Below are 26,225 nucleotides of genomic sequence, written 5' to 3' on the forward strand. Positions count from 1 at the left end.
GTTATTGCTGCACAAGGGGGTCACACCAGATACTGAAAACAAAGGCTTGCATACTTTTGCAACTGACAGATATGTAATATTGGATCATTTTCCTCAATAAATAAATGACCAAGTATCATATTTTTGTCTCATTTGTTTAACTGGGTTCTCTTTATCTACTTTTAGGACTTGTGTGAAAATCTGATGTTGTTTTTGGTCATATTTCTGCATAAATATAGAAAATTCTAAAAGGTTCACAAACTTTGAAACACCACTGTATTTTGGACAGATTTGAAGGAGCACCACATGCTGCCCTTGTGTCCTCCAGTGGGAAGGCAGTCCCATGATTCTGTAACACTGTGGTGTGACTGGTATGTCGCCCACCCTGCTGATGTACAGCTGGATCGGACTAAATGGCTGCTGATGTGAGGTTTTTCTCTCCCTCTCTGTATGAAGCATGTTACATCAGCAGGGTCCTGGCTCTCTTTCTCTTTCTTTTTTTACTAATAAGGGGAAAATAGAAGTCTTGATGAAAATAGGCCCCCCACACACACACATTAGCAGGAGATCAAGCGAGTGTGAATGGCCTGACATACAGCAGGGATTCAGCAAGTGTGAATGAAAATCCAGGCTTATGACTGATTTGTATACAGTGGATGATCTACTGTGCTGGCTGGACTGTAAATCACTTTGTTTACATTTGGGCAGGAGATGAAAATTGGGGCCAGACTGTGTGCGGTCCAGACAGTAGATGGGGCAGTGTGTCCCTCTGGTAGCCTCAGACATGAGGTGAAGTCCTATCCAGTCTCTCTGTCGTGTCGCTTTGAGATAAACGGCAGACATTTTACTACGATCGAAAACTGGCAGTAACGGACCAAGCTGCAGTTAAAGGTAAAGTGGTGGTGCAGTGCTTAAAGGGGCATGCACACAGGAAAAATTTTGCTCATTATCCATTGCTTCGTCACCGCAAGTTGATCGCTAGGGCCTTCTGCATATAAAGCGATTCGCGCATCGTTCAGACATTCCAGGTTTTGGTTTCCTAGATAACGCTCTTGTGTATTTCCCACACCTAAATGTTTGAGTGAAATAACATCCGAAGGATCCGCCCCTTCCTCACCACCAACTCTACTCGGCTTTTGGTCCAAGCACTGACCTTCTCCCGCTTGGACGACTGCAACTCTCTCCTTGCTGGCCTTCCAGCTTCTGCCATCAGACCCCTGCAGCTCACCTGGTCTACAACCTCCCTCGTTCCTCCCATTTTACTCCTTCACTCAATGTTGCCATCATCTGTCAGTCAACGGTATGCTTTCGTTCCCACTGGACTGCAAAAAATAAAAATCTTAGGAAGTTTGTCTGTCTATTTTCAAGTCAAAACATCTAGCCACCCTTATTATAAGACATAATCGCCCAACAAGCAAAACCTCATTTAGCTAGAAAGGCTAGTTTTTAGACAGTCCATCTTGAAAATCTTGTATAGACAAAATGCCTTGAAAAAGTCTTATTTGGAGCACCTTTGAAAATAAAACAAGCTTTTTTTTTTAAAACAAGTAAGTACATTTTGGACATTTGTCAAATGTGGTTCATCTTGTTTCAAGAAAAAAAACAAAGCATGCTTGTTTTGGGAATAAATGAACTTTACGGAAATCTTTGAATCTTTCATTACAATTCAACTCCACCTTACAGATCCCAAGTTTACTGCGACTGTTTTCTCAGTCATTCAGAGTGAGCTCCTTCTAGATGCTGTACAGACTCTAGACCAGACGAGCGCCTTCAAAAAGGCTATGAGTGAGTGGAGGGCGTTTTAGTGAGGGCTTTTTGGAATGCTGCGAGTTAAGTTCAGTGTTTTTGGGGGGTTTTTTTGTGCCTGATCTTGTAAACCCCTCGTACACATGAATAGTCCGTGCCCCCAAAATGCACTGTTGCTTTGGCGTTGTGTAAGCACTGTAAGTCAAAATGCGTCGACTTTTTTTTAAAATTATTTTTTTTTTTTGGTGCCTGAGGTCCTGGGGAAGTGGAATCTTAAGAGATGTTTGAATGTTGAAATGGGAAAAAAAATAAACTTGTTGCAATGCTACACGTGTCGTCAACTTGATTCAAGATAGTCTCTGGTCTCATATCTCGAGTATTTTACTAATTACAGGTCACAAAAGGAGAATCTTTTAAGCTAGCAATGCTTCGTTGTAGAATTTAACAATCCTAATATTAGTATATTTATCTTAAATTCAGTTTTTACTGCTAAGACTTTGTCATGAATTTAAGTGAAATACCCTTAAAATGAAATAAATAAAAATGACTTGAATGGCTAAGACTACGTTCAGACTGCACCCTGAAACGACCCATATCCGATTTTTTTTTGCCCATATTCGACCTGTATCCGATTTGTTATTGACAATCTGAACGACACAGATCCGATTTTTTTCACGTGCGACCCAGGCCGCTTGGATATGTGGTCCTAATTCCGATGCATATCCGTTATTTTCACATGCGACTGCAGTCTGACCGGACAGGTCGCATTCATGCGACCTACACGTCATCAACAAGAGACAAACGTCACTATTCTGCGTTGGCTAATCCCGCCTCTTTGGTGGAAAACAACAACACTTGTACAGTTTTCAGAATTTAAATAGACTTTTATAGAATTGATCAAGCTAATGGTGGATTTGGTAGGGACCTGGATGTTGATCTGTTAGCCTGATTAAATAAAACAGTTTCTATAACTGATTTATAACTTAAACCATCCTGTATTACAAGATTGTTCTGGAAATTTCCAGTAATTTGACACCTTCGGTCTCATTAGTCTGCTGCCCACATTAATCAGATTATTGTGTGAGTTCCGCCGCCGCCACAAAAACCACATCGCCAGGTCTCGCCTCATCTCCATCGCAAACTGCCCTGGTGTTTCTGCACCTTGAGCCAGCGCTGAGAGAAGTTGCAGAATTCAGCTGGCTATAAACAATCTAAATAAATATTTATAAAAATGTAGAAAAAGCTTATTAATATGCCGAAATAAATATGTGCAAATTATGAAGCCTGAATTAAGAGTTTGGTAATACAGCAGCCGTATCCCAAATGACTGCCTACTGAAGCTCGAGTGCACTATATAGAGTTTAAAAATCCATTACTTCCTAGTAACATGTAGTGCACTTATATAGAAATTAGAGAGACATTTAGGAGTCAACCCTCGTTACCAGGCTACACGTTTTCATTTCAGTTCAGAAACAAAAACACACACGAGACCTCACACTTTAACACTAACCAGATAATTAAACAAACAAAAAAGAAATCATTAAACATGAGTGTGCTTTTTTTTTTTTTTTTGTTTACGTATTACGTAGATGTGCTTATTACGTGTCAATTTGCGCATGCGGGACACTTTTGGGTCGTTTTCCGTTCATATTGGAGATCGCATACAAGTCTCATATAATTGGTAATGTGAACGGCCTAACAAAAAAATTGGATTTCACAACAAATCGGATATGGGTCGTTTCAGGTTGCAGTCTGAACGTAGTGTAAACGTAAGAAGTACGATCTTGTTATAAGAACTATTTTGAGTTAATCAGATCTCGCATAATAAGTTCCGATCTCGCATAATAAGTTCCCCAATCTTATTTTGGAATTATTTCATCTAAAAACAGGTTAGATTTTTCAGCTTACTTTAAGAAATCTTACCAAGTCGAATTTGACTAGTTCCACTGGCAGATTTTTTTCACCTGATTCAAGCAAATATGCTTTGTTTTAATCTTTTATTTCTTATTTTTGAAAGGCCATTTTTTGCAGTGTGGTAGTCGTTTCAAACGCGTCTCCTTAAAGTTGAGAGCAGTTTAACTGTGTACCCGCCCACGTCACGTCACCAGCGGTTACATTGCCTGTTTATCGCTACATGTCGCTGACTTTCATTGAATTTACATAGGCACACATCACCGTGACTCGCTTCCTGTATATATATTTGTGTGTGTGTGCCCTTAAGGTTTTTGCCTTGGTCACAACCGGCCGTATGTGCTCCTACGGCCGGTCTACGTGCAAAAAACGCAAGAAACGCACGGAGGGCGCGCGTGAAACGCACAGCGGGTGCGTGTGTGACGTACTGATTTTCGAGCCGTAGACTGGCCGCAGAGGTTCTTTGTCATGTCAAACAAACTCTACGGGCGCTTACGTTTTTTTCAGGTTGCAAGACAAACTTACGGCCAACGTGTGTCTTTCTCCACGAACAAAAAAAACGCAGCGATTTGGGGAAATGCCAAAAAATCGTACGTCCGGTTGTGACCTAGGCTTTTGAGAGGACGGCTCAATACTGTAGGTTTTTGGTTCAAATCCCAGCTGTAGGTGGGTCCTTCGGGTAAAAGCATCAACCAAATCAGCAATTGTAGATTCTTAAAGCTTCTGACAAGTAATGTTAGCTTGGCATTTGCTCCTTTCATGAATGCGAGTTTGGACAGAGTTGAACATTTGCCCTGCAGCTCCTTTGACAAGAGGTTTTCTAATTCTGGACAAATCTGGAGGAAAATTGCATGTGGAGTTCTGGGCCTTGAGTTCTGTTTTTTCAAATGAGAGCAACATGATATGAAAAAATCCTGCATGAGACTTTATAATACACTATAATATGGTGCTAATTTTATTATCATCCCCTGCTGGCCAAAAGGCCCGAAGGGAGATTGTCATGGCGATGTCTGTCCATCCTGGGAAGGGTGCTCACCTTCTTAAATCAAGTTCTCTCACAATTTTTGGAGGAATTTCACAAAACTTGGCAGGATTCTTTCTTATATGGCGGTAATACGTATATTATTATTTTGTTCAGTTCGGTCACATTTTACCAGAGTTGCGGCCCTTGATTAACAACCTTGGACTTCCACAATTTCATGAAGGTGTGCTCGCCTTCTGACATCAACTCTTTCAATTTTTGGAGGAATTTCTCGAAGCTTGGCAGAAGGCCTTGTTATATGACGGTAATACGCATATTGCGATTTAATTTCATTTGTGAATTTTTTTTTTTACTAGTTTTGACCCTTGATTAAATAACTTTGGCAATTTAATAAGGGTGTACATTCTTCTGAAATCAACTCCTCTCTCAATTTGTGGAGGAATTTCACCAAACTTGGCAAAAGGCTTTGTTATAATCACGGTTATATGCATATTGAAATTTCGTTTAATTTGGGCAAATTTTTACCCTTGATGATTAACAAACTTGTACTTTGGCAATTTCATCAAGATGTGTTTGCTTTCTGAAATCACCTTCCCTTACAATTTTTATCCCCCGCTGGCCAAGAGGCCCAAAGGGGGATTATGGCCTAGCAATTTCTGTCCGTCCTGGGAAGGGTGCTCACCTTCTGACATCAAGTAACTCTCAGTTTTTGGAGGAATTTTGCAAAACTTGGCAGGATTCTTTGTTGTGTGTCGGTAATACGCATATTGCAATTTCGTTCACTTCAGTCGCATTTTTCCTGAGTTATGGCATTGTTGCCAGCGGGGGATATTGCGCTCTCGGAGCACTCTTGTAAATGAATTATCAGCTCATTCATCGTTTGGTTAAAAGCACAAACACTACTCCAGTAACTGTATTGGGGAAATGGATTGGCTGGGCGGTAATTCCACTTCATGTTGTGAATGCTTTGCTTTGTTTCAGTCGGCTGTGGGTCACGAGTATCAGAGTAAGCTATCGAAGCACTGCTCCCAGACAGACACATCGAAAGGCTTTGGGGGTAAATTTGGAGTTCAGAGTGACCGTGTGGACCAGGTACAAATTTACTTCTGATTTCGATAATAATGTGTTCATAGTTGTTCATGTTCATAATGATTTTTTAATGCATTATTTTAAATAATGTCAATAGGACAGCTGTATATTTTTTAAGCAATGTGAATTTTATATTATAAAAAATGTTTGAACGTTTAGGAAATATAGACCCTTTTCAGTCACGTGACCTTCGTAAATGCGACCGCCATCTTGGACATGTAGTGGACTTCGGCTCGAATCGGTTTGAATGCGAGGAAGGCGACAAACATAAAAGAAAAAGGAGTGAGATGCAGAAAACTGTATTTACTAGTTTACTGTAATTATGATCTGGCAGCTATTTACACCGGATCCAGTGTAAATAGCTGCCGGAGCCAACGTCCGAGCTTGCCGGAGCGCGCTCCGGCCGGCCGCGAGCGAGCGCGCTCCGGCCGGCCGCGAGCGAGCGCGCTCCGGCCGGCCGCGAGCTAGCGCGCTCCGGAAACTCGGACGTTGGCTCCGGCAGCTATTTACACTGGATCCGGTGTAAATAGCTGCCAGATCATAATTACAGTAAACTAGAATGGAATGTTAACAGCAATGTAATGCCTTTTCTGGCTAATTTTATTCGTCTTACCTCCAACAAAGTGGTCACTACACAAGCGTTGGTATGCCGCTATCCATCTTCTCCGTCGGTCAGCATCTACCGGGATCCGATAAAATGATAACCCTTGCCTTGTTTGTTGATGGTTACTACATCCAGGTGCACAACAATATAGTGGCATGATGGAAGTCTTGCTGAAAATAAACACTTTCTTTGCTGCTGTTCCTCATTGTTGGCTGTGGTAAACTACTGGTAGTACACGTCCAAAATGGCGGCCGTGTTTGTCGTGACGTCACGTGAAAAGGGTCCATAGGACTCTGCAAAAGTCTTTGGAATCCTAATTTGTTTTTTAGTTCAAATTTCCTTTTGAGCTGCTTTGACATGGGCACTTGTGCCAGAACAGGTTGCCCCGGTACAACTGCCCGTCTAAACACAATTTGCTCCAGAACAATTTGACACCAGTGGGCTGAACTTGCTCCCCTTTACAAGGTGGTGCGTCTTGTTCTGGGGACAGCTTACCGTCTAAACACAATCAGTGGCAAGTAGGAGCTCTTGTGCGCGCGCGGGTCATTCGTCATCCGGACGAGGCCACTTCACAGCAAATTCAGTGCTCGGTTCTTCTCGAGTGCTTTTCCTTGTCAGACTTCTCCGCCTTTAAACGATGGAGTCAACCGATTTCCTGATCCAACTGCAGTGATAACTGGACTAAAGAAAGTTCTTACCCTCATCCAGTTGTGAGGAGATGCAGATCATTGTTTTTCAATTTAAAATTCATCTAAAAGAGCCAAGTCAAAGAGTTGATTCATTCCCTGAACGACACATCACTCCGAGTGAATCAGTTTTCCCGAAGTGAGATTTACTGCCGAATTGCTGAAACAAGCATTGAAAGGACAGATAGATAAGCTTCGGATCACGGATTTGCATGCACACATCATCAAAACCTGTCTAACCTCCGGTAGACAGTATGTAAGCATGAAGGAAAGTGGGCGCGACTTGTTCCCGCTGCCCGTGTAAAAGCAGCTTTTAGATGTTAATCGTGCAGAAGACAAAATAAAGACAGTGTTAAAAAAAGAAAAAAAAAAAGCTTTTCAAATGTTTTTTTTTTTTTTTTTTGCAGAGTACTATGAGTGTTTGGGGAAATTACTATAAATACTGTCTTTCTTTTCTTCTAATTTTGAATCCAACCTCAATCAGTCTGCTGTAGGGTTCGAGTATGCCGGGAAAACCGAGAAACATGCCTCACAGAAAGGTGAGGCTCACTTCTTTCCTCTTTTCACCCATTTCTTTGAGTGTGTAAGAGCTTGTTGCACTGTTCAGCTTGATGTTTAGCATACATGTCAACCCCTTTGGGCATCCACCTGTAGTATCAGAGGAAGAAATCCATAAAATCCTTATAGCCTTCGAATCGCACCAAACTTAATAAATAAATAAGTAAATGAGCAATTCCAGCGTTATGGACGTGACACTTGAACTCAAAATGGCAACAAATGACCCAGTGCATGTTTTATTATCTCCCAGTATTTAAACAGGTGTTGCATATTTTAAGGCTGTACCATACTGGAGAAGTGATAGAACAAGAACAATTCCCATAGTACATCTAGGGCATGCCAGAAAACGCCAATAAAAGATGCGTTATGGATGTGACAGAAAAAGTATCACTTTTCTTAGGTGACTGTACATTTTTATCAAACTCTGTGAAATCGTAAACCTAATGTCGAAATGGAGATATCCGTTTGATAGAGGGGTCCAAGGTGAATATTAAAAAATCTTTGTTTAAAATATTTTGTATTTCATGCAGAGTTTCGGAAGGAAAAGTCAGCGTTATGGATGTGACGAAATTCCGTTATGGATGTGACGCGTCTGAAATAGACATGGCATATGTTTAGAAAATCAGCAATTTAACCACCATAACCCTTTGAAAAACTCTCTAAATATCAGCTAAAACTATCAAAGTTCTTAAATAATATTTAGGATGGCTCTTGTTTTGCTGTTTTGTGGATTTTAGCATACATTTCTGTGGCTTGTGGCAATAATATAGAATTGTACATGATCAAAGTTGATTTTAGCTTGGGGTTTACATTATAAGAAAGAAAGACTGACAGTGACATATTAGGTTGGTTACAAACTGGTTCAACTTATTCACATCTGTAAAATACAGGCCTAGGTGAGATCTCTGGGAGTGGTTTTGATGTATTACATGTTGCTTTATTTTTGCATGGTGAGGTTGACATTTACATGGAATTGCCCAAATATAACTCGCCTGAGAACTTCGTCCAGCATGTCGAAAATCGCCTCGCCCGTGCCGATATTGCGCACAGGCATGTCTATGATTCTTGACTTCGCCCCTCTGTTTATGTCGAAGATCCACACCAAAACAGCCAGTTGCTTGTCCGTCTTTTTGTCATCGGATACGTCAATCATCAAGGAAAATGGCGACGTCTGGCAGTGCTTGATGATCGGTAGTGTAGCTTCGGGGGCCAAGCTCTTTTTGATTATTTGTGTTGTTTGTGCGCCTACAGCTGATAGATTTCGCAATCGTACCGTCCGTGCAAATTCGCGGCAACAGTTCTGTCAGGTGGTCCGCAGCGGCTAGCGGCAAATTGTGCTGAGCAATAAAATTACAGATCGTAACTTCTGCTCTTATTACACTTGTTGGTTGATCATCGGTCTTAGGCTTTGCAAACAACGTCATTTGCGGCTGATTCTGTTTCTGGTGCAAATTTCGCTGATGTAGTTTGGACCTCGTGCTCCCTCACGTCGTAAACTCCAGACGCCGCAACTTTTATATCTCGCGCACAAACTGTGCAGTGCGCGTACTCCTCATTTTTCGCCTGAACAATGACACCATTAAATGTCTCCTTCCATTCAGGAAGATACCGCCCGCCATATCTCATTTTCTTTCTCGGTGTTCCCATTCTTTCACTCAGCAGACGCTATTCAAAATCTCTCAGGTGTAAACAATGTCGCTCTGCACACTGAGAAAATCGTTCGAACAATGACCGTTTGACGCGTTTAAATGCAGATCGTGCGCATGACCGGAACGAGCGAAGTCTCGCAGTCGCGATACTGCTCGAGGAATAAACATCCGGTTTCACATAGTCTGGGTTCTCTGCCCCTGCATACACGCTGTTCTTTGTCTATAAATCGAGCTTTTGTATGTTTTTGCGACGATCAGCTGACGATGTTCAAGTAAGATGCACAAAATAAATTTAGGTCAGAAAATACTGAAAATCCGTAAGACTTTGTGTATACACCCGTACGCCCTTGAAATGAGCTAAAAGCCGTATAATTTCCGGACAATCCGTATAGGTTGACATGTATGGTTTAGTGCAGGGCTTTTCAAAGTGTGGGGCGCGCCCCCCCTGGGGGGCGCCAGAGTTCTTCAGGGGGGGCGCAACGTGAGAGACAAAATGGATCGATTTTTAGTACCTAAAGCTACAGTGAGTGAGGAGAGAAAGTCTGGGCCAAGCAAAAAAACAGAGCCTCCAGGATGTTGCGATTTGCAACTTCAGCGCAAATTCAACCAATCCTGGCGAATTCAGGGCGGTGTTGCAATTATATCCAATCACCGCAACTTTCCCGCAAATTTGACCAATCATTGGCGTCGTCTTGAGGTGACGTCGACAAACTACCTTCCGCCTTACTTCCGTGTGTTCAAGAGAAGCAGCATGCGTGTGTTATGTTTACAGTGAAGCACTGTGTGCACTTTATTTTTTTTTTACTTAATACAAGAAATTAATGGATGCCAACATTTTTGCCAAAATGGTATTTTATTTTCCATTGTTTAGGCAGCTTCAGCATCATACTGTGAGATTCTGTTCAAAATTTTTTTTCTTCTATGAAGCCTGAGCCATTTATTTTATTAGTTTATAATTATTGTTTAATTTAGTTTTCAGGAGAGACTGCCTGCACACAGTACTAGTATTAATAGTTTTTTTTATATGAAAGCTGAGGCATTTGTATTATATTTTAAGGTAACTTCATGTTGTGCTGTGAGGTTCTCTGCACTTTAACTTTTGAACCAACAGGTGCATTTGGATAAGTAAAGCCTATTTTTCTGCATTTTTGTAGTCCTGGTAATCTTTTATATTGGTGAAGTTGTTTATAGGACCATTTCTCAGTGTCTTTTTTTTTTAATCAATAGTTTTTTAGTAATAACTTAATATTTAACATATCACTCAATTTTAATCACAAAAAGAGAAAATCGCAACAATTTCTTGCAACTTTCACTTTCTCCCGCAATGTAATCGCAACAAAAACCTAAAAAACACCGCAACTTTCATCGCAATTTTTTTTGGAAAACCCCCCGCAACATCAGACATTTTAGCCTGCAACAATCACAAAAAAGGCCCGCGGAATCCTGGGGGACTGGAAAAAGAAGGAAGTATGACCACAATTATTTAAAGTTTGGATTTTCATGGACTGGATCTGAAGATGCTCCACTGCCACAGTGTGTTGTCTGCCAAGAGGTGCTAGCTAACGATGCTATGAGATGTTTAAAATGTGTAAAACAAGATGTTTTAAAAAGCACAGATGTTTAAAATGTGAAAAAGAAAAAAATGTGTAGAACAACCATTTTTTAAAAATACGAATGGAACATTAAGTATAGCAACAACAAAAATTGTAAGGTGGGGGCGCGGTTGTTTATTTGCTCTCCGAGGGGGGGCTGACTCTCCCACACTTTGAAAACCCCTGGTTTAATGAATACTAGTCCTTCTCATAGACACGCATACGCACGCTTGCTTTTATGACTTGCAGACAGGTGACACGTTTAAAGGAAAACCGTTTAAAGCGTATTCCTTGGGTGTGGAGCCACCGAGCGCTCTCTGGAATTGGACAGGAGAGGTGAAGGCCATTCTTCCAAACGCTATTCTCTGTTTCATCCAGCATTTTCATGTGTATTAAATCGTTCCGTGAGCCCTCTTGCCCTGTGGATGGGAGAACTGTCATTCAGGAAGAGAGCACTCCCATGATGATAGAAATGTTTTGCATCAGAGGGTAAAGGCGATCAGTCAGAAGAATTTTTGCGCCGGTTTGTAGCGACACTTCCTGGACTCAGAACATGACCGCAAAGTAAACGCCCCAAAAGCATATCGGAACCACCAGTTTTTCCTTTAATTTGTCAAATGTCTGTAATTTGTGTAAGCAGCTTCTCTGCGTTAAATCGGCGTACTGTCCTCTTGCTCCTGAGTTCAACAATGTCTTCATATAAGCATTTAGTGCAAATCGGCGTTGGGTATCCGAGGCGTAGATGGCCGATTCCGTACACTGCAACATGAGGAGGCCACGCCCCTACGATACAGGACGATAAAATACACGATCGTTTCTGGACAAAAATTCAACAGATTCCCAAGTAATGCATATCAAACAAAATGCTGAGGTACAGTGTCTTGCGAAAGTATTCATCCCCCTTGGTGTTTTGTCCTGTTTTATTGCATTACAAGCTGGAATTAAAATAGAATTTTTTTGGGGGGGGGTTAGGACCATTTGATTTACACAACATGCCAACCAATTTAAAGATGCAAATTGTTTTATTGTGACCAAACAATAATTAAGATGAAAAAACAGAAATCTGGAGTGTGCATAGGTATTCACCCCGCCAAAGCCAATACTTAGTAGAGCCACCTTTTGCTCCAATTCCAGCGATGAGTCTGGCACATCTAGCCACTGGGATTTTTGCCCATTCCTCAAGGCAAAACTGCTCCAACTCCTTCAAGTTAGATGGGTTGCGTTGGTGTACAGCAATCTTCAAGTTATGCCACAGATTCTCAATTGGATTGAGGTCTGGGCTTTGATTAGGCCATTCCAAGACATTTAAATGTTTCCCTTTAAGCCACTCCAGTATAGCTTTAGCAGCATGTTTATATTATATATATATATATATATATATATATATATATATATATATATATATATATATATATATTGTTAGTTTATTTATTCCTTTTGTCAGTACAAACTGAATTACAAGGAATGTCAACACGTAAAACATAAAACAATCCCATGAAATATAATGATATAAAAACACTATTAAATGGCCAAAAAACAATCTTTAAATATTACAAATACAAGAAATATTGTACGGCAAATTTCAAATCCTGTAATGATAGTCTACAACAGGGGTCATCAAACTGCGGGCCGACTCCGGCCCGCCACCCCCCCCTTTGACCGGCCCCTCTGCCCCCCACCACTTGAACCGGCCCTATGAGGCAATCCCCAAAAGTGGTCATGGCCTATTTTTTTAAAATTGCTTTTTGGCAAATATGTCTGCATCTTGTATTGTTGATTTTATCAATTAAAATTGATATTTAGTTATAGAATGAACTATTCATATTTTCCGAGTTTTCATCATATGCTCGCGATCAAGCAGTGACAGGCAGCGCATGCGCAGAGAACTGTCAGTGTTCAGGACAGCAAAATGGCTAGCGGTCAGCGAAAAGCTGACAGAGTGCAGAGTTTTTAAAGAACAGTGGACCACCGATTATTATTTTTTTTCGTTCAGTGTAAGGACCGTGCAGTTTATCTTGTATGTAAAGAAAGTGTGTCGGTTTTCAAAGAATATAATCTGCGTCGTCACTACGAAACCCGCCACAAAGAGTATGCTAGTTTGCGAGGGCAAACAAGAGAAGACAGGATTCGGAGGATGAAATGCGGACTGGCTGCACAACAGAATATATTCCTTCGCCAAACCCAGATCAACCAGGCTGCTGTCCGAGCTAGCTATAAGGTAGCTCACCTACTAGCTACCCATGGAAAGCCGCTTACTGATGGGGACTTTGTTAAAGTATGCATGCTTGCTGTGGCCGAGGAGTTGTGTCCCGACAAGAAGGATGCGCTCAATGCGGTGAGTCTCTCCGCACCTACTATGACCAGGCGAACCGAAGATTTGGGGGACAACGTGTATGACCAGCTGAATGAGAGAGCGTCAGAATTCAAGTTTTTTGTTTTGGCCATGGATGAGAGCAATGACGTGCAGGACACAGCACAGCTGCTGTGATCTATTGATCTATTGCTCATATTCTAATTTCACTGTTTTTTAAATGTATTTATTTTATAGGCCTATTTATTTGACCTTTATTAAGTGCTGCACACAATTATTATTAATAATATCAACAGGCCTACCTACAATTTATAATTTTCCATTCACCTTTGCCAGTGTCAATCACCAACTAGGCAGATGTTTCTTACCTTGACAGCTTTGATGTTATTTTTATTAGAAAATAAATAAATGGAATATCTGTGGTATTTTAAATTAAAACAAAGTGTGAAGACTCGATTACTACTTTTGCAAACCACTAGTAAAGATAAACAAATATATGCCAGGAATCAGGTGGGGATATAGTGGTGGGGGTATAGTGGTGGGGGTATAGTGGTGGGGGTATAGTGGTGGGGGTATAGTATAGTGGTGTGGCTATAGTGGTGTGGCTATAGTGGTGGGGCTATAGTATAGTGGTGTGGCTATAGTGGTGTGGCTATAGTAGTGTGGCTATAGTAGTGGGGATAAAGTAGTGTGGGTATAGTAGTGGGGCTATAGTAGTGGGGGATATAGTAGTGGGGATGGCTGTGCCAGGCTAGTAATCTCTACTACACAATGAGGCCTGCTGGTGGTCATATTTGTCTGGGTCATACAATTCTATGTTATATAGCTAACCCGATCCCGGCCCCCCATCACAGTCAGGAACGACCATGTGGCCCCCAGAGAAAAAAGTTTGGTGACCCTTGGTCTACAATATACAGTGGTATGCAAAAGTTTGGGCACCCCTGGTCAAAATTGCTGTTAGGGTAGTATCTGACTGGGCTGCGACAGCCTGAGACTAGTTGAAGAGACAACAATTGCGATAAAATATGCGAATTAGTGACAATTTTCACTTGGAATCACACTGAATTGATATTCGAATATTTTACCGCAATTGTTGCGTCTCCAACTAGTCGCAGGCTGCCGCAGCCCGGCTTTCCCTCGGCAGGCAGGGAAGTAGAGGAAGCCTCATGGAAACTGACTTGAGAAGGGTTCGCGACGGCTTTGCGACACCAGCGACACATTTGCGGCTATTTTGAGAGAAATTTTGTCGCACGAATTTTTTGAACATGTTCAAAATTTCAGCGACGAAGGAGCGACGCTTTGCGACTCATGCGAGGAAATTGAGAAGCCCCACGAATGTTTTTCAAGACGCTTTTGAAACACACTCGCGAATGACGTTCGCAGTTTGTCGCAAGCTGTCACAGCTCAGTGAGATACCGGCTTTACTGTGGACAGTTAAGCAAGTTGAAGATGAAATGATCTCCAAAAGGCATAAAGTTAAAGATGACTCATTCCCTTTATATTTTAAGCAAAATCAATTTTTTTATTTTCATCTTTTACATTTTCAAAATGACAAAAAAGGAAAAGGGCCCGAAGCAAAAGTTTGGGCACCCTGCATGGTTAGTACCTAGTAACACCCCCATTGGCAAGTATCACAGCTTGTAAACACTTTTTGTAGCCAGCTAATAATCTTTCAGTTCTTACCTGGGGGATTTTCACACATTCGTCCTTGCAGAAGGCTTCCAGTTCGACAAGTTTCTTGGGCTGTCTTGCATGCACTGCTCTTTTGAGATCTATCCACAGATTTTCAATGATGTTTAGGTCAGAGGACTGTGAGGGCCACGGCAAAACCTTCAGCTTGTGCCTCTTGAGGTATTCCATTGTAGATTTTGAGGTGTGTTTTGGATCATCGTCTTATTGTAGGACCCATCCGCTTTTTAACTTCAACTTTTTTACAGATGGTGTGATGTTTGCTTCCAGAATTTGCTGGTATTTATTTGAATCCATGCTTCCCTCGACCAATGAAATGTGCCCTGTGCCACTGGCTGCAACACAACCCCAAAGCATGATCAATCCACACCCATGCTTCAGAGTTGGAGAGGTGTTCTTTTCCTGGAATTTACCACCCTTTTTTCTCCAAACATACCTTTGCACATTGTGGCCAAAAAGTTCTATTTTGATTTCATCAGTCCACAGGACTTGTTTCCAAAATGCATCAAGTTTATTTAGATGTTCATTTGCAAACTTCAGACGCTGAATTTTGTGGCTCGGACGCAGGAACGGTTTTCTTCTGATGACTCTTCCATGAAGGTCATGTTTGTTCAGGTGTCGCTGCATAGTAGAACAGTGCACCACCACTCCAGGGTCTGCTAAATCTTTCTGAAGGTCTTTTGCAGTCAAACAGGAGTTTTTATTTGCCTTTCTAGCAATCCAACGAGCATTTCTTTCAGAAAGTTTTCTTCATCTTCCAGACCTCACCTTGATCTCCACTGTTTCTGTTAACTGCCATTTCTTAATAACATTACAATCTGAGGAAACGGCTACCTGAAAACACTTTGCTACGTTCTCGTAGCCTTCTCCTGCTTTGTGAGCATCAATTATTTTTTTATTCAGAATGCGACGGAGTTGCTTAGAGGAGCCCATGGCTGTTGATTTTAGGGACAAGTTTGAGGAGTCAGAGAATTTATACAGCTTTGAAATCTGCATCATCTGACCTTTCCTAACGAAGAATTTGAACAAGCCACAGCTCAATAAGCTAATTAAGGTCTGGAACCTTGGTAAAAGTTACCTGAGAACCCAAATGTGTTAGGGTACCCAAACTTTCGCATGGTGTTCCTTTTCTTTTTTTCACTCTCCAATTGTACAAAACAAAAATAATACACATCTTGCAGAAAACACTGAAAAGAAATGTGTTGTCTTTACCTTTATGCCTTTTGGTGATCAGTTCTTCTGCTCACCGAACTATTCACAGTAACAGACATTTTCAGGAAGGGTGCCCAAACTTTTGCATGCCACTGTATCTTAGTATCACCTATGACCTATCAAGCAAACACTTTTGGTAACGGATGGTTAAGTAATCATTAAAACACTTGGTTCTAGCCACCACATTAACTACTCTAAAGTGCCCAGACCTAAGGTTGGTAAAACTCAAAAGGGGAAATAAGGCAGTTTATGAGAGGGACCCCACTGCACTTCTTCACAGACGTGAGGAACTATGCATCAAGTTTATCACTAAGGCTAGATAATTTAGAAAGCTCTAAGGCTTTTCTATAGCTTGAACCTGGGTAAATAACACACAATACTTTCTTTTGAACTGACTCCATAAGGTCAGAAAGATAATCAGGTAGGTTAGCCCAAACCGGGGAGGCATATTCAAGAATGGACCTAATGATTGAACAATAAACCTTAACAAGATCCAAAGAAGGAAGGCCACTCCTCTTAAGTAATCTCCAAATATTGATCAAAGCAAAAAAACATTTAATAACAAACTTTTAATGGAGCACAACAAACACCGTGGCAGCCATGTCAGGCACCGCTGACTGAGTCCGATTCATGTTTAAAGGAGATACGCAGAACCATGGCCTCACACTTTGTTTATAAATGCCTTGAGACCTCAAGAATGGCATAGGAAAAGTTTTAAGCGTTAACAATAAATCTAATATCGGTAGCGGTCTGAGTGAATGACCTTGACATCTGTGACGTCACTGCAGGAAGGCTGTCGGTCTCATCGCCATTTCCGCTATACTAAAACACAGAGCTGGCTGCAACTCCAATCCTCCATTTTGAGCTAAATTATCACCATGCCACGTAGATGTGTTGCTGGCAGGTGCAGCAACATGACAGAAGGTGGATTTACGTTGCATTTGTGGCCCAAGAGCGTTCAAACTGCAAAGATTTGGACGCATTTTGCGAGAAGTTCACTGACACGTTGGCCGCCTACGAAGTGGTCTCTCCTCTACTCTGCACATTTCCTGAAGACTCGTACGAGACCTCTGATCTGTTGAGGAGCGTTAGCTATAAGCCTGTATTGAAAGACGGTGCAGTACCAGCAATTAAAGGAAAAGAAAACTACCGGACAAGAAAAGGAAAGTAAGTTCAGTTGCACTAGTTCTCCCGGAGTGTGAGCTGAGCAGTAATGGCGGAGTACTCAGTATGGAGAAAATGGATAATGAGTGGACCAGTCGTCTGATTTCTCTGCTGGATATGCTTGCCTCAGCAGCAATATCTTGTCCTTATGTGGAAGAAGTGAATGAACGAAGAACTGACAGTCAGATTGTTTCAAAACAATCGTCCACAAGCTTGGCCTTCAAGAAGCGAGAATACAGACGGGTAAGCTCCGACTCTCATTTGGTTACATCACAACAAAAACAACACTCGTTGTTTACCTGCATTTAGATTAATACATGTAACTTGTGTTGTATGTTTAAGTTACCGGTATAAGATTATTTACTTTGCTTCAGAATGTGATTCTCAGTTCATCTGATTATTTAATTAGCCTTTTACGTTTTATCAGTGAAAATGCATGCATGTACATGTATGCTGCATAAGTTATAACACTTACCCTGTTTTAATGAGAGTCGCATGAGACAGTCGTTTCAATTCCATCCAATTCTCTAGATGGCTTTGTTCTCTGGCTTTATTTTGTAAGGTGGGGGCCTCTGTGGCTGATGTGTTTACTATCGGATTCACTTTCCAATGGTTTGAACTGATACAGTTCTGCGTGTATAGCAGTAGCATGTACACACACTCCAATTTCAGGACTATCACAGTCAGATGTATTACTATCTGAAGAATCTCCAGTAAATCCGAACAAAGAGGCCATTGCAACCACTCTCGCCTGCCAAGTCTGGCTTTGGTCTATAGCGCCGGTTCCTGCTGTGACGTCACCCACTCAGGGCTGGTTGGCTCAGCGGGGAAGCTTGAATGCCAACTTTATGGTCGATTTTTAACTCTCAAAAAAAAAATTATTCCCAATTATGCAGCATACAAGAGTCAAGGAGAGAGGTACTATCCACTCAGAAATGTATTTAAAATTGAAGGTTCTGCGTATAAGGTCATTATCCTACTGGAACGTCAACCTTCAGCCCAGTCTCAAACCTCTGGCTGACTCAAACAGGTTTTCCTCCAGAATTGCCCTGCACTTGGTGCCATCCATCTTTCCTTAAGTCCTGACCAGCTTTCCTGTCCCTGCAGATGAAAAACATCCCCACAGCATGATGATGCCACCACGATGCCTCACTGTAGGAATGGTGTTCTCAGGGTGTTGGGTTTGCATCACACGTGGCATTTCCCATGATGGCCAAAAAGATCAATTTTAGTCTTATTTGACCAGAGAATCTTCTTCCATGTGTTTAGAGAGTCTGCCACGTGCCGTTGGGCAAACTTCAAACATGTTTTCTTAAGCAATGGCTTTTTTCTGGCCACTTTTCCATAAAGCCCCACTCTGTGGAGTGTACGGCTTAAAGTGGTCCTATGGACACATACTCCCATCTCTGCTGTAGATCTTTGCAGCTCCTTCAGCATTATCGTTGGAGTTTTTGTTGCATCTCTGATTAATGCCCTCCTTGCCCGGTCTGTGAGTTTTGGTGGGCGGCCTTCTCTTGTCAGGTTTGTGGTGGCGCTATATTCTTTCCATTTTGCTATAATGGATTTAATGGTACTCCATGGGATATTCAAAGTTTGGGCTATTTTTTATAACCCAACCCTGATCTATATTTCTCCACAACTTTGTCTCTGACCTGTTTGGAGACTTCTTGGTTTTCATGTTGCTTGCTTAGTAGTGCAGCAGAGTCACGGTCCTTCCAGAACAGGTTGATTTTTACAGACATCATGTGACACTTTGCACCCAGGTGGATCTTAATCAGTTAATTATGTGACTTATGAAGTGAATTGGGTGGACCAGCTCTTATTTAGGGGTTTCATACGAAAGGGGGTGAATACCTATGCACACTCCAGATTTCTGTTTTTTTTATCTTATTGTTTGTGTCACACTAAAACAACAGTTTGCACCTTTTAAAGTTGTAGGCATGTTGTGTAAATGAAATGGTGCGAACATTCCAAAAATCCATTTTAATTCCAGCTTGTAACATGACGAAACAGGACAAACACCGAGGGGGATGAATACTTTTGCAAGACACTGTATATTTCATGTCGGTCATCTGTGTAAAAAGGTATCGGATGTTAGGTATACGTGATATCTTGCTCGATTTGACAATGTCAGGTTTTAGTCAGAAAGTCATTCTTCAGTCGTATTGATGGCTGTAGATTGAGTAAACTGGCATGTGAGTCGTTTACATATGACGCACTTCATATAGAGTCCTATCTCAATGAAAAATAGCTTGAACAAATGCGTGGGTGAAAATCTCTGCAAGTTTTTGGGGTAAACTTAGTTCCACTGAATGCGTGCAGCTAAACCGGAGGCTTCAGTAGTGCGCCTTCTTTAGTAGCGTAAACTTTTAATATATAGTCCCTGTCACAATTATTGGCACCCTTTGTAAAGATTAGTACAAAGGGTTAGAAAAAAAATCCACCTTTTGGTCAAGTAGCTTCATCTCACACCAGGGCTCTACAGTGCGCACATTTCACTCGCATTTGGGAGCGAATTTTTCGGCACGCGAACGACGAATAAAAAACACGCATTCGTGCGAGGGCTTCTTGCGGCCGACAATTTAGGAAAGCACTGAGCACAGACGCAACGAGTTTCACGTTCTAAAATGTATCAAACGTTAAACTGCAAAGTATGTAAATCCAGCGCTGGATAGCCTACCTAATATAGTGTAACGAGTAACGGCCTGTATTGTTGTGTGTGTGTTCTGCCTGCGCCTTGCTCCCTGTCTGTAGTTGCGTGCATTGCCTCTGTCTTGCACTGCGGTGGTTCCCACGGTAGCCGGGGGGAGTGAAATTTACATTTTTTTTGCCGTTCTGCCATGCTAGTGCGTTTTACCGGGACATGAGATTTCAGCATTTTTATTCTTCTCGGTCTGTAGCTTGAATAAGTTTAGGCTACTGAATAACACTTTCAGTTAAAGTTGAGTCTGGTGCTTTTGTGCTGACACTACAATAGCCTACTATCACAATAAATATCCCCCGTAACATTTCCCGTTTTCTATTCATCTTTCTGTGATTGCCCCTCTTTCCCACGGTTGTATGTTGTGGGTGTGGCATTAGGTGGGAAAAGTGCTTTTTAGGGATTCATCAGATCATTCAACTGACAGCTGGTTCGGACCGAGCTGAGAAATATATTCGCTATGCAGAGAATAACGGCGTTTTTTAAAAGCAATGATGGTGGAAACAAGAATAAAAGAACGGACAAGGAAGAAAGTGTCGTGAAGAAAGCTAGAACGACGGGAGAAGGTGCGGGAAAATTATATAAATTCAACCCTCAGTGGTTAAAAGATTTCGAGTGGCTGGAATATGATGCTACTACTAATATGATGAATGAACAAACAGTAGCTAAACAGAGAGCAGAGCTTGAGCTCTGCTCTCTGTTTAGCTACTGTTTGTTCATTCATTCATTCAGTTGTTCGTTATTCATTTGTTTGTTCATTCATTCATTCTCAATTGAATTTTGTGTTTTGTGTTGGTGTGTCTAAGGTTTGCGCTGCAATAAACCTTTAAAATGAAAACCTGCTTGTGCCCCCATTTTTTTTTTTCCCTGTGCTCCTAAAATTTTTAACTTAAGAGCACGTGTGCTCCTGAAAAAAAAAAAAAAGTTAGTGTAGAGCCCTGTCTGACACTGAAACTAAATTTATTCAGAGAAAAATACCTCTGCCACCATTATTGGCACCCCCGCATTTAATACTTTTTGTACAACCTCCTTTTGCCAGTCAGACAGCCTTGAGTCTCTCCTATAACATTTTATAATGTTGGAGATGCAGAGCAGGTCATCTGAGCCCATTCCCCTTTACTCAGTCTCTCCACATCATCCAGGATCCTCGGCCCTCTCTTGTGCGCTCTCCTCTTCAGCGCACCCCACAGGTTTTCAATGGGGTTCAGCTCAGGGGACTGACCTGGTCATGGCATAAGATTTGATTCTGTGGTCAGTGAACCATTTTTGTCTTGATTTGGGCATATGCTTCAGATTATTGTCCTGCTGGAAGATCTAATGGTGACCCAATTTAGTTTCCTGGCAGAGGCAGCCAGATTTTGTTTTAAAATGTCTTTGTATTTCATGGAGTCCATGATGCCGTGTTCCCAAACAAGGTTTCCAGGGTTTTTGGAGGAAAAACGGCCCCAAAACATCACAGAACTTCGACCATATTTTTACAGTTGGAATCGGGTTCTTTTCATTATAGCCATCCTTCTTTTTACGCCAAACCCAGCTTGAGTGTTTCTTGCCAAAAAGTTCCTTTTTTATTTCATCAGACCATAGAAAACAGTTCCAGTCAAAGTTGTAGGAGCATTTCGCAAAGTTCAGGCACTTACATTTGTGGTTAACTGGCAGAAAAGCCCCCCCCCCCCCCCCCCCCCTTCCTGGCAAACCTTCTAAATAATCTGTTGGCATGGAAGTGACATCTGATGGTGGTTTTGGAGGCTTGGAAACGCCAAGATTTTACTTTTTCTTGTCATTCACCAACAGTGATCCTTGGGGATCTATTTTTTTTCTTTTGCTTCTCTTATCCTCCTCCTCACTGTATGTGGGGGCAAAATAAACTCGGGTCCTCTTCCAGGCAAGTTTGTAACAGCTCCAATTGGTGTTCGGTGTTTTACATTTTTTTTTTTTATTGTCCTTACAGTAGACATGGACATTTACAGGCAAGTCTGGGTTTTTTTTTTTTCTTTCATTTGGTTTGTGTTCCCTTTTCTTTCCCATGTTGATGGATGATGAAGGGAATTTGGCCTCTGTGTCGCCTCATATTTGTACAACAGATAATCAGAAAGTCCTGGATTACAGCTTGAAAGTTTGATTAATTGCACATGTATTTGTAGAGAGAATTTTCTTGAGTTGAGTGATTGTTTTTCTCTGAATAAATGTATTTCAGTTAAAGGTTGGATTTTTCTCTCTTTTTTTTTTCTTTTTTCCCCCCCTCAGTGTGAGATGAAACCACTTTACCAAAAGGTGGATTTTTTTTTAACCCTTTTTACTTATCTTTACAAGGAGGGGGCCAATAAGGCCATTATTAAAAAATGTTCTGTTTCCAGTCCACCGGCCGGGTAAGTGCCGTTTGTGCGGTTGAAATTTTTTTTTTTTTAACGCCGTTTTTTCGACATTTTTTTTCGGGTTCGTAAATCTAAACTCAAACTTGACATTTAAATAGTCATTAAAGTAGCCGGCTGGACTTAATTGTGTAGTCGGCTGTATGGCCGGCGCTTGTGGAAAGCCCTGCATTCCGCGCAGAATATAGAACTGAATCAGCTCTGCGCATGCGCCATGCGGCACAAAAAAATGGCAGCCACCATGAAGGAAGGAGATCCGGAGTTTTCAAACATTTGCTTAAGTGTGAAATCGCAAAATGGTATTCTAGCGAACAACAAAATAGTAAAGATTCAGAAAAACAAATCATTCAGTGATCATTTTAATAGTGTAATTTCATCCGAACTAGGCCTAACGGTCGATTTAGAACTACAAAAAGTCCGTGTGTCGGACCTTTTAAGTACCTTTTGTAAAAGTTTTGCAAATGTTGCAGTCAGCATTTAAAATGCTAAAGTTTTTGTACAAGTTTCAGTTGATTAAACTGTCATATTTTATTAAATGTGTCTGCTTTTGTAATAAAAAAGTACTGAAAGAAAAAGCAAACACAGCATTGCAATTTCTTATCCATATATATATATAAAATTCCTCCCTCCCGACTGAATTTTTTTGCTCACCCGGTGGACAGGAAACGGATTTTTTTTTTTTTAAGGATGGCCTAATCATGGACGACACTGTACTCACTGTCTACTTTGGTTGCACGTGCCCTTTCATGCAATTATCTAATCGGTTGATCAAGTAGCTCAAGCACAGTACATAAAATTGTGGAGTCAGCCCAAGAGTTCACAACAAACATCAGGATTGGGGGAGGGGGGTGGAGGAATGTGATCTCCGTGACTTTGATCGGGGGTTTTCATGCACTCTAGCGTTCACACAGAAAAGGTCCGGGGAGCAGTGGTTCTGGAAATAGCCGGAATACAATCACGCCTTGAGGAGCATGGGCTGCAACAGCAGAACACCACATCAGGTTCCACTGCTGTCAGAGAAGAACTGGAATCGAAGTGGGGCTAGTTGCAGATTGGTCTGGCCTTTTTCCGATGTGGCGTTTGGCTGTTTGAAGCCATCCTCCTCAAGGTTCAGTGTGTGGTGCATTCTGAGATGCTTTTCTGCTCACCGTGGTTGTAAAGAGTGCCGATGGGCGAGAGTGTAGACTTCCAGTCTGCCGATTCTTCTCCACCCACAGAACTGCTGCTTATATGAGATGTTTTTTGTTTAACGCGCCATTCCATGTAAAATCTAGAATCATAAGAAATGAACAGTTTCTGAAAAACTCTGCCTCTCTGGCACAACCAACCGTATCGATATATGATATATAAAGTATAAAGGAAGCTCTTGACTCGCCTCTGCATGATTTAATGCTTTTTACTGCTGCTGCCTGATTGGCCTGTTGGATAATCACATGAATGTCAGGCCTCAGCTTTAACTTTTGACACCCAGGACAAATGGCGTCAAAAAAATTTTGGCCCCCTTGAATTTCCTTTTGACGGTTCAAGGCAAAACTGATATGTTTTCTTGGGGTGCAATTGAGTTATTTCGACAAAAGTGCACTTTTTTTTTTTCTGCAACAGAACAAGACGACAAGCCCTCAAAACATGAAACATATATATGTAAGACTTACACACGGTATTAGTACGTAATACATCTTTTCATATAGAGTTTCGGACACAACACTGTTTTGCTGATAACAATGACTAGCGATATTGCAAAGCTGAATTATAAAACTCAAAACATTCTCCCTCCCTCCATCCATCACCCAACTCCCCCAGTCATCTTCACTTCACATGCATGATGGGCCAGTGTCCATGATAAATGGGGTAAGAGAGTGGGCTATTTATGGGCTAATTCACTCTGTAAATGGTATATATTTACTGTAGAGGGTGTGGTTTACTATTTGAGACAAGAAAGCATGTCTTTCCATTTATTGAATGTACTTGCCACTAGCTTTTTTTTTTGTGCGTGTGTGAACGTCCTGAAGTCAACCCGGGGGAAAATGTAGAGGGCACCAGCGACCACTCGTAGTGATGAAAAGCACAAATGTGCACGCACACCTGAAGCAAGCCAGTCAGAATCACCGTTACAAATCGGGAAGAAAAGGAAAAAAAACAAAACGGCGATCACCGGGGAGGGGAGGATGCTGGTTAATACGCCTTTTTATGCCTCCGCCACTGTAAGGTGCAGGAGGCATTATGCTTTCGGGTTGTCCATCTGTCTGTGCGTGCGTCCGTCTGTCCCAAAACCTTGTGAACGCGATATCTCCAAGGCTAATGAAAGGAATTTCACCAAACTTTCACCATTTGTGCACTTTGGAACAAACATGAACTGATTTCGACCTTTTGATCTCAAAATCTAAGGTCAAGGTCACTGTGAGGTCAAATGTCTGTCCGCAAACATTGTGAACACACCATCTCCAAGGCAGATACAGGGATGAGAATTTTCCGCCAATTGGCGGATTTCCGACTTTTTCAGACCAAAATGATCGTTTTTGAGATCGATGTAAATCCGTTGAGAAATTTTTTTTTTTTTTTTGGGGGGGGGGTATGATTAACGATCTGTGGTCACCTTATAACGCAGACATCCCAAGTCTCCTGGAAGTTCCGGGAGTCTCCTGCATATTGATAGAAGCGAGCAAGAGCGTGCGCACGCAACATTAAGGTCTGCATCACGCATCTTAGAATATGCGCGCGCGAGGGAGACTGTGTGCAGTGTTGCCAGATACTGCTGACGTTTTCCAGCCCAAAATATGTTCAAAACCCGCCAAAATGCACTTAAAACCACCCAATCTGGCAACACTGCCTGTGTGCCTGTTCATATAGCGCATGCCAGACAACGAGCATCCTGATTGGGTTACTCAGCAAAATAAGCCAATCAGCTTTCAGCGTGGGCGGGCTTTTATCTCTTTTCTCGAGGACCGGAGTTTTCAGTTGTACTGAGTCAGTGCAGCCTACAGGATCGGCATGGCAGAGAGAGAGCGCGCGCCCCAAAAAAAATATATCAATTACATGTCATATGTGTGTGTATCTTTTATAAATGGGGTTAGCTTATCTAATGTAGCATGTTGGGGAGAATCATAGTATCATATCTATATTTCTGATGAAATTTTAAGTATGATAGCATGTATAACTCTCCTACTTATTGCTCATTTCATAGGGGGACGGAATTGTTGGTGTGTGCCGCGCGGGAGCGTCTGCCCAAATTTTTTAGGCCAAGATGAACTTAGTTTTTGATTTAAAAAAAAATTTCCAATATGTAATGCCCATTGTACATGCCTGTTCGTTAATTCAAAATCACCATCTCGATCTTCAGATTGACCATATGGTATCTGTATTACATTACACAACATCCTGTCCAGATAAAACCTAGTTAGTACACACAACAGTTGAAAGGGAAGTGATGAGTGATGTTGAATGTTGCCTGTTTAATATGTAAGACCTCCTGCTACCATGATAACATCAGAAGAAAGCTTCAGAGAATTATATGATAGAACTTTTTTCTGGTTTGCACTTCATTTTAAAGGATTAGAGGATTCAAAGACATGAATAGCTAAAATGCAGAAATATAATACTGTAGAGCTCGTTTATATTAAAAGGTGCATTGATTTTTTGAAATCATCAAATGTGAATTGATTAAAAACAAGTCTCTTATACCATATTAATCCTTTTCACCTGGTAGTCCACCAAGAAGGGGAATTTATTTTCAAATACATTGCAAATTTTTGCTGATAAAAGTAATGGTTTTGGGGTAAAAAAAAAAAAAAAGCGCCAAAAATCATTAGCCCTATGGGCCCTGCCCTGGTTTTTTCAGACTTTTAAAATATTTTTCATTCTCATCCCTGCAGATAAAAGGAATTTCACCAAACTTTCACCATTTGTGCATTTGGGGACAAAGATAAACTGATTAGATTTTGAGATCCTAAGGTCAAGGTCACTGTGAGGTCAAATGTCTGTCCGAA

The 26,225-nt window shown here is 41.4% G+C and overlaps 1 protein-coding gene across 2 annotated transcripts in view; it reads left to right on the plus strand.

Annotated features, from left to right (window-relative positions):
* LOC132888093 (src substrate cortactin-like) overlaps positions 1-26,225 on the plus strand; it is a 109,836-nt gene that overhangs the window by 45,968 nt on the left and 37,643 nt on the right. For both annotated transcript variants that reach the window (XM_060924072.1, XM_060924073.1), the window contains exons 5-6: positions 5,600-5,710; positions 7,482-7,536. In XM_060924072.1, coding sequence (XP_060780055.1) covers positions 5,600-5,710; positions 7,482-7,536 — 166 coding nt within the window. The remainder of the gene's footprint in view (positions 1-5,599; positions 5,711-7,481; positions 7,537-26,225) is intronic.

This window comes from Neoarius graeffei, chromosome 6 (genome assembly GCF_027579695.1).
Source record: "Neoarius graeffei isolate fNeoGra1 chromosome 6, fNeoGra1.pri, whole genome shotgun sequence".
Classification (NCBI taxonomy): domain Eukaryota; kingdom Metazoa; phylum Chordata; class Actinopteri; order Siluriformes; family Ariidae; genus Neoarius; species Neoarius graeffei.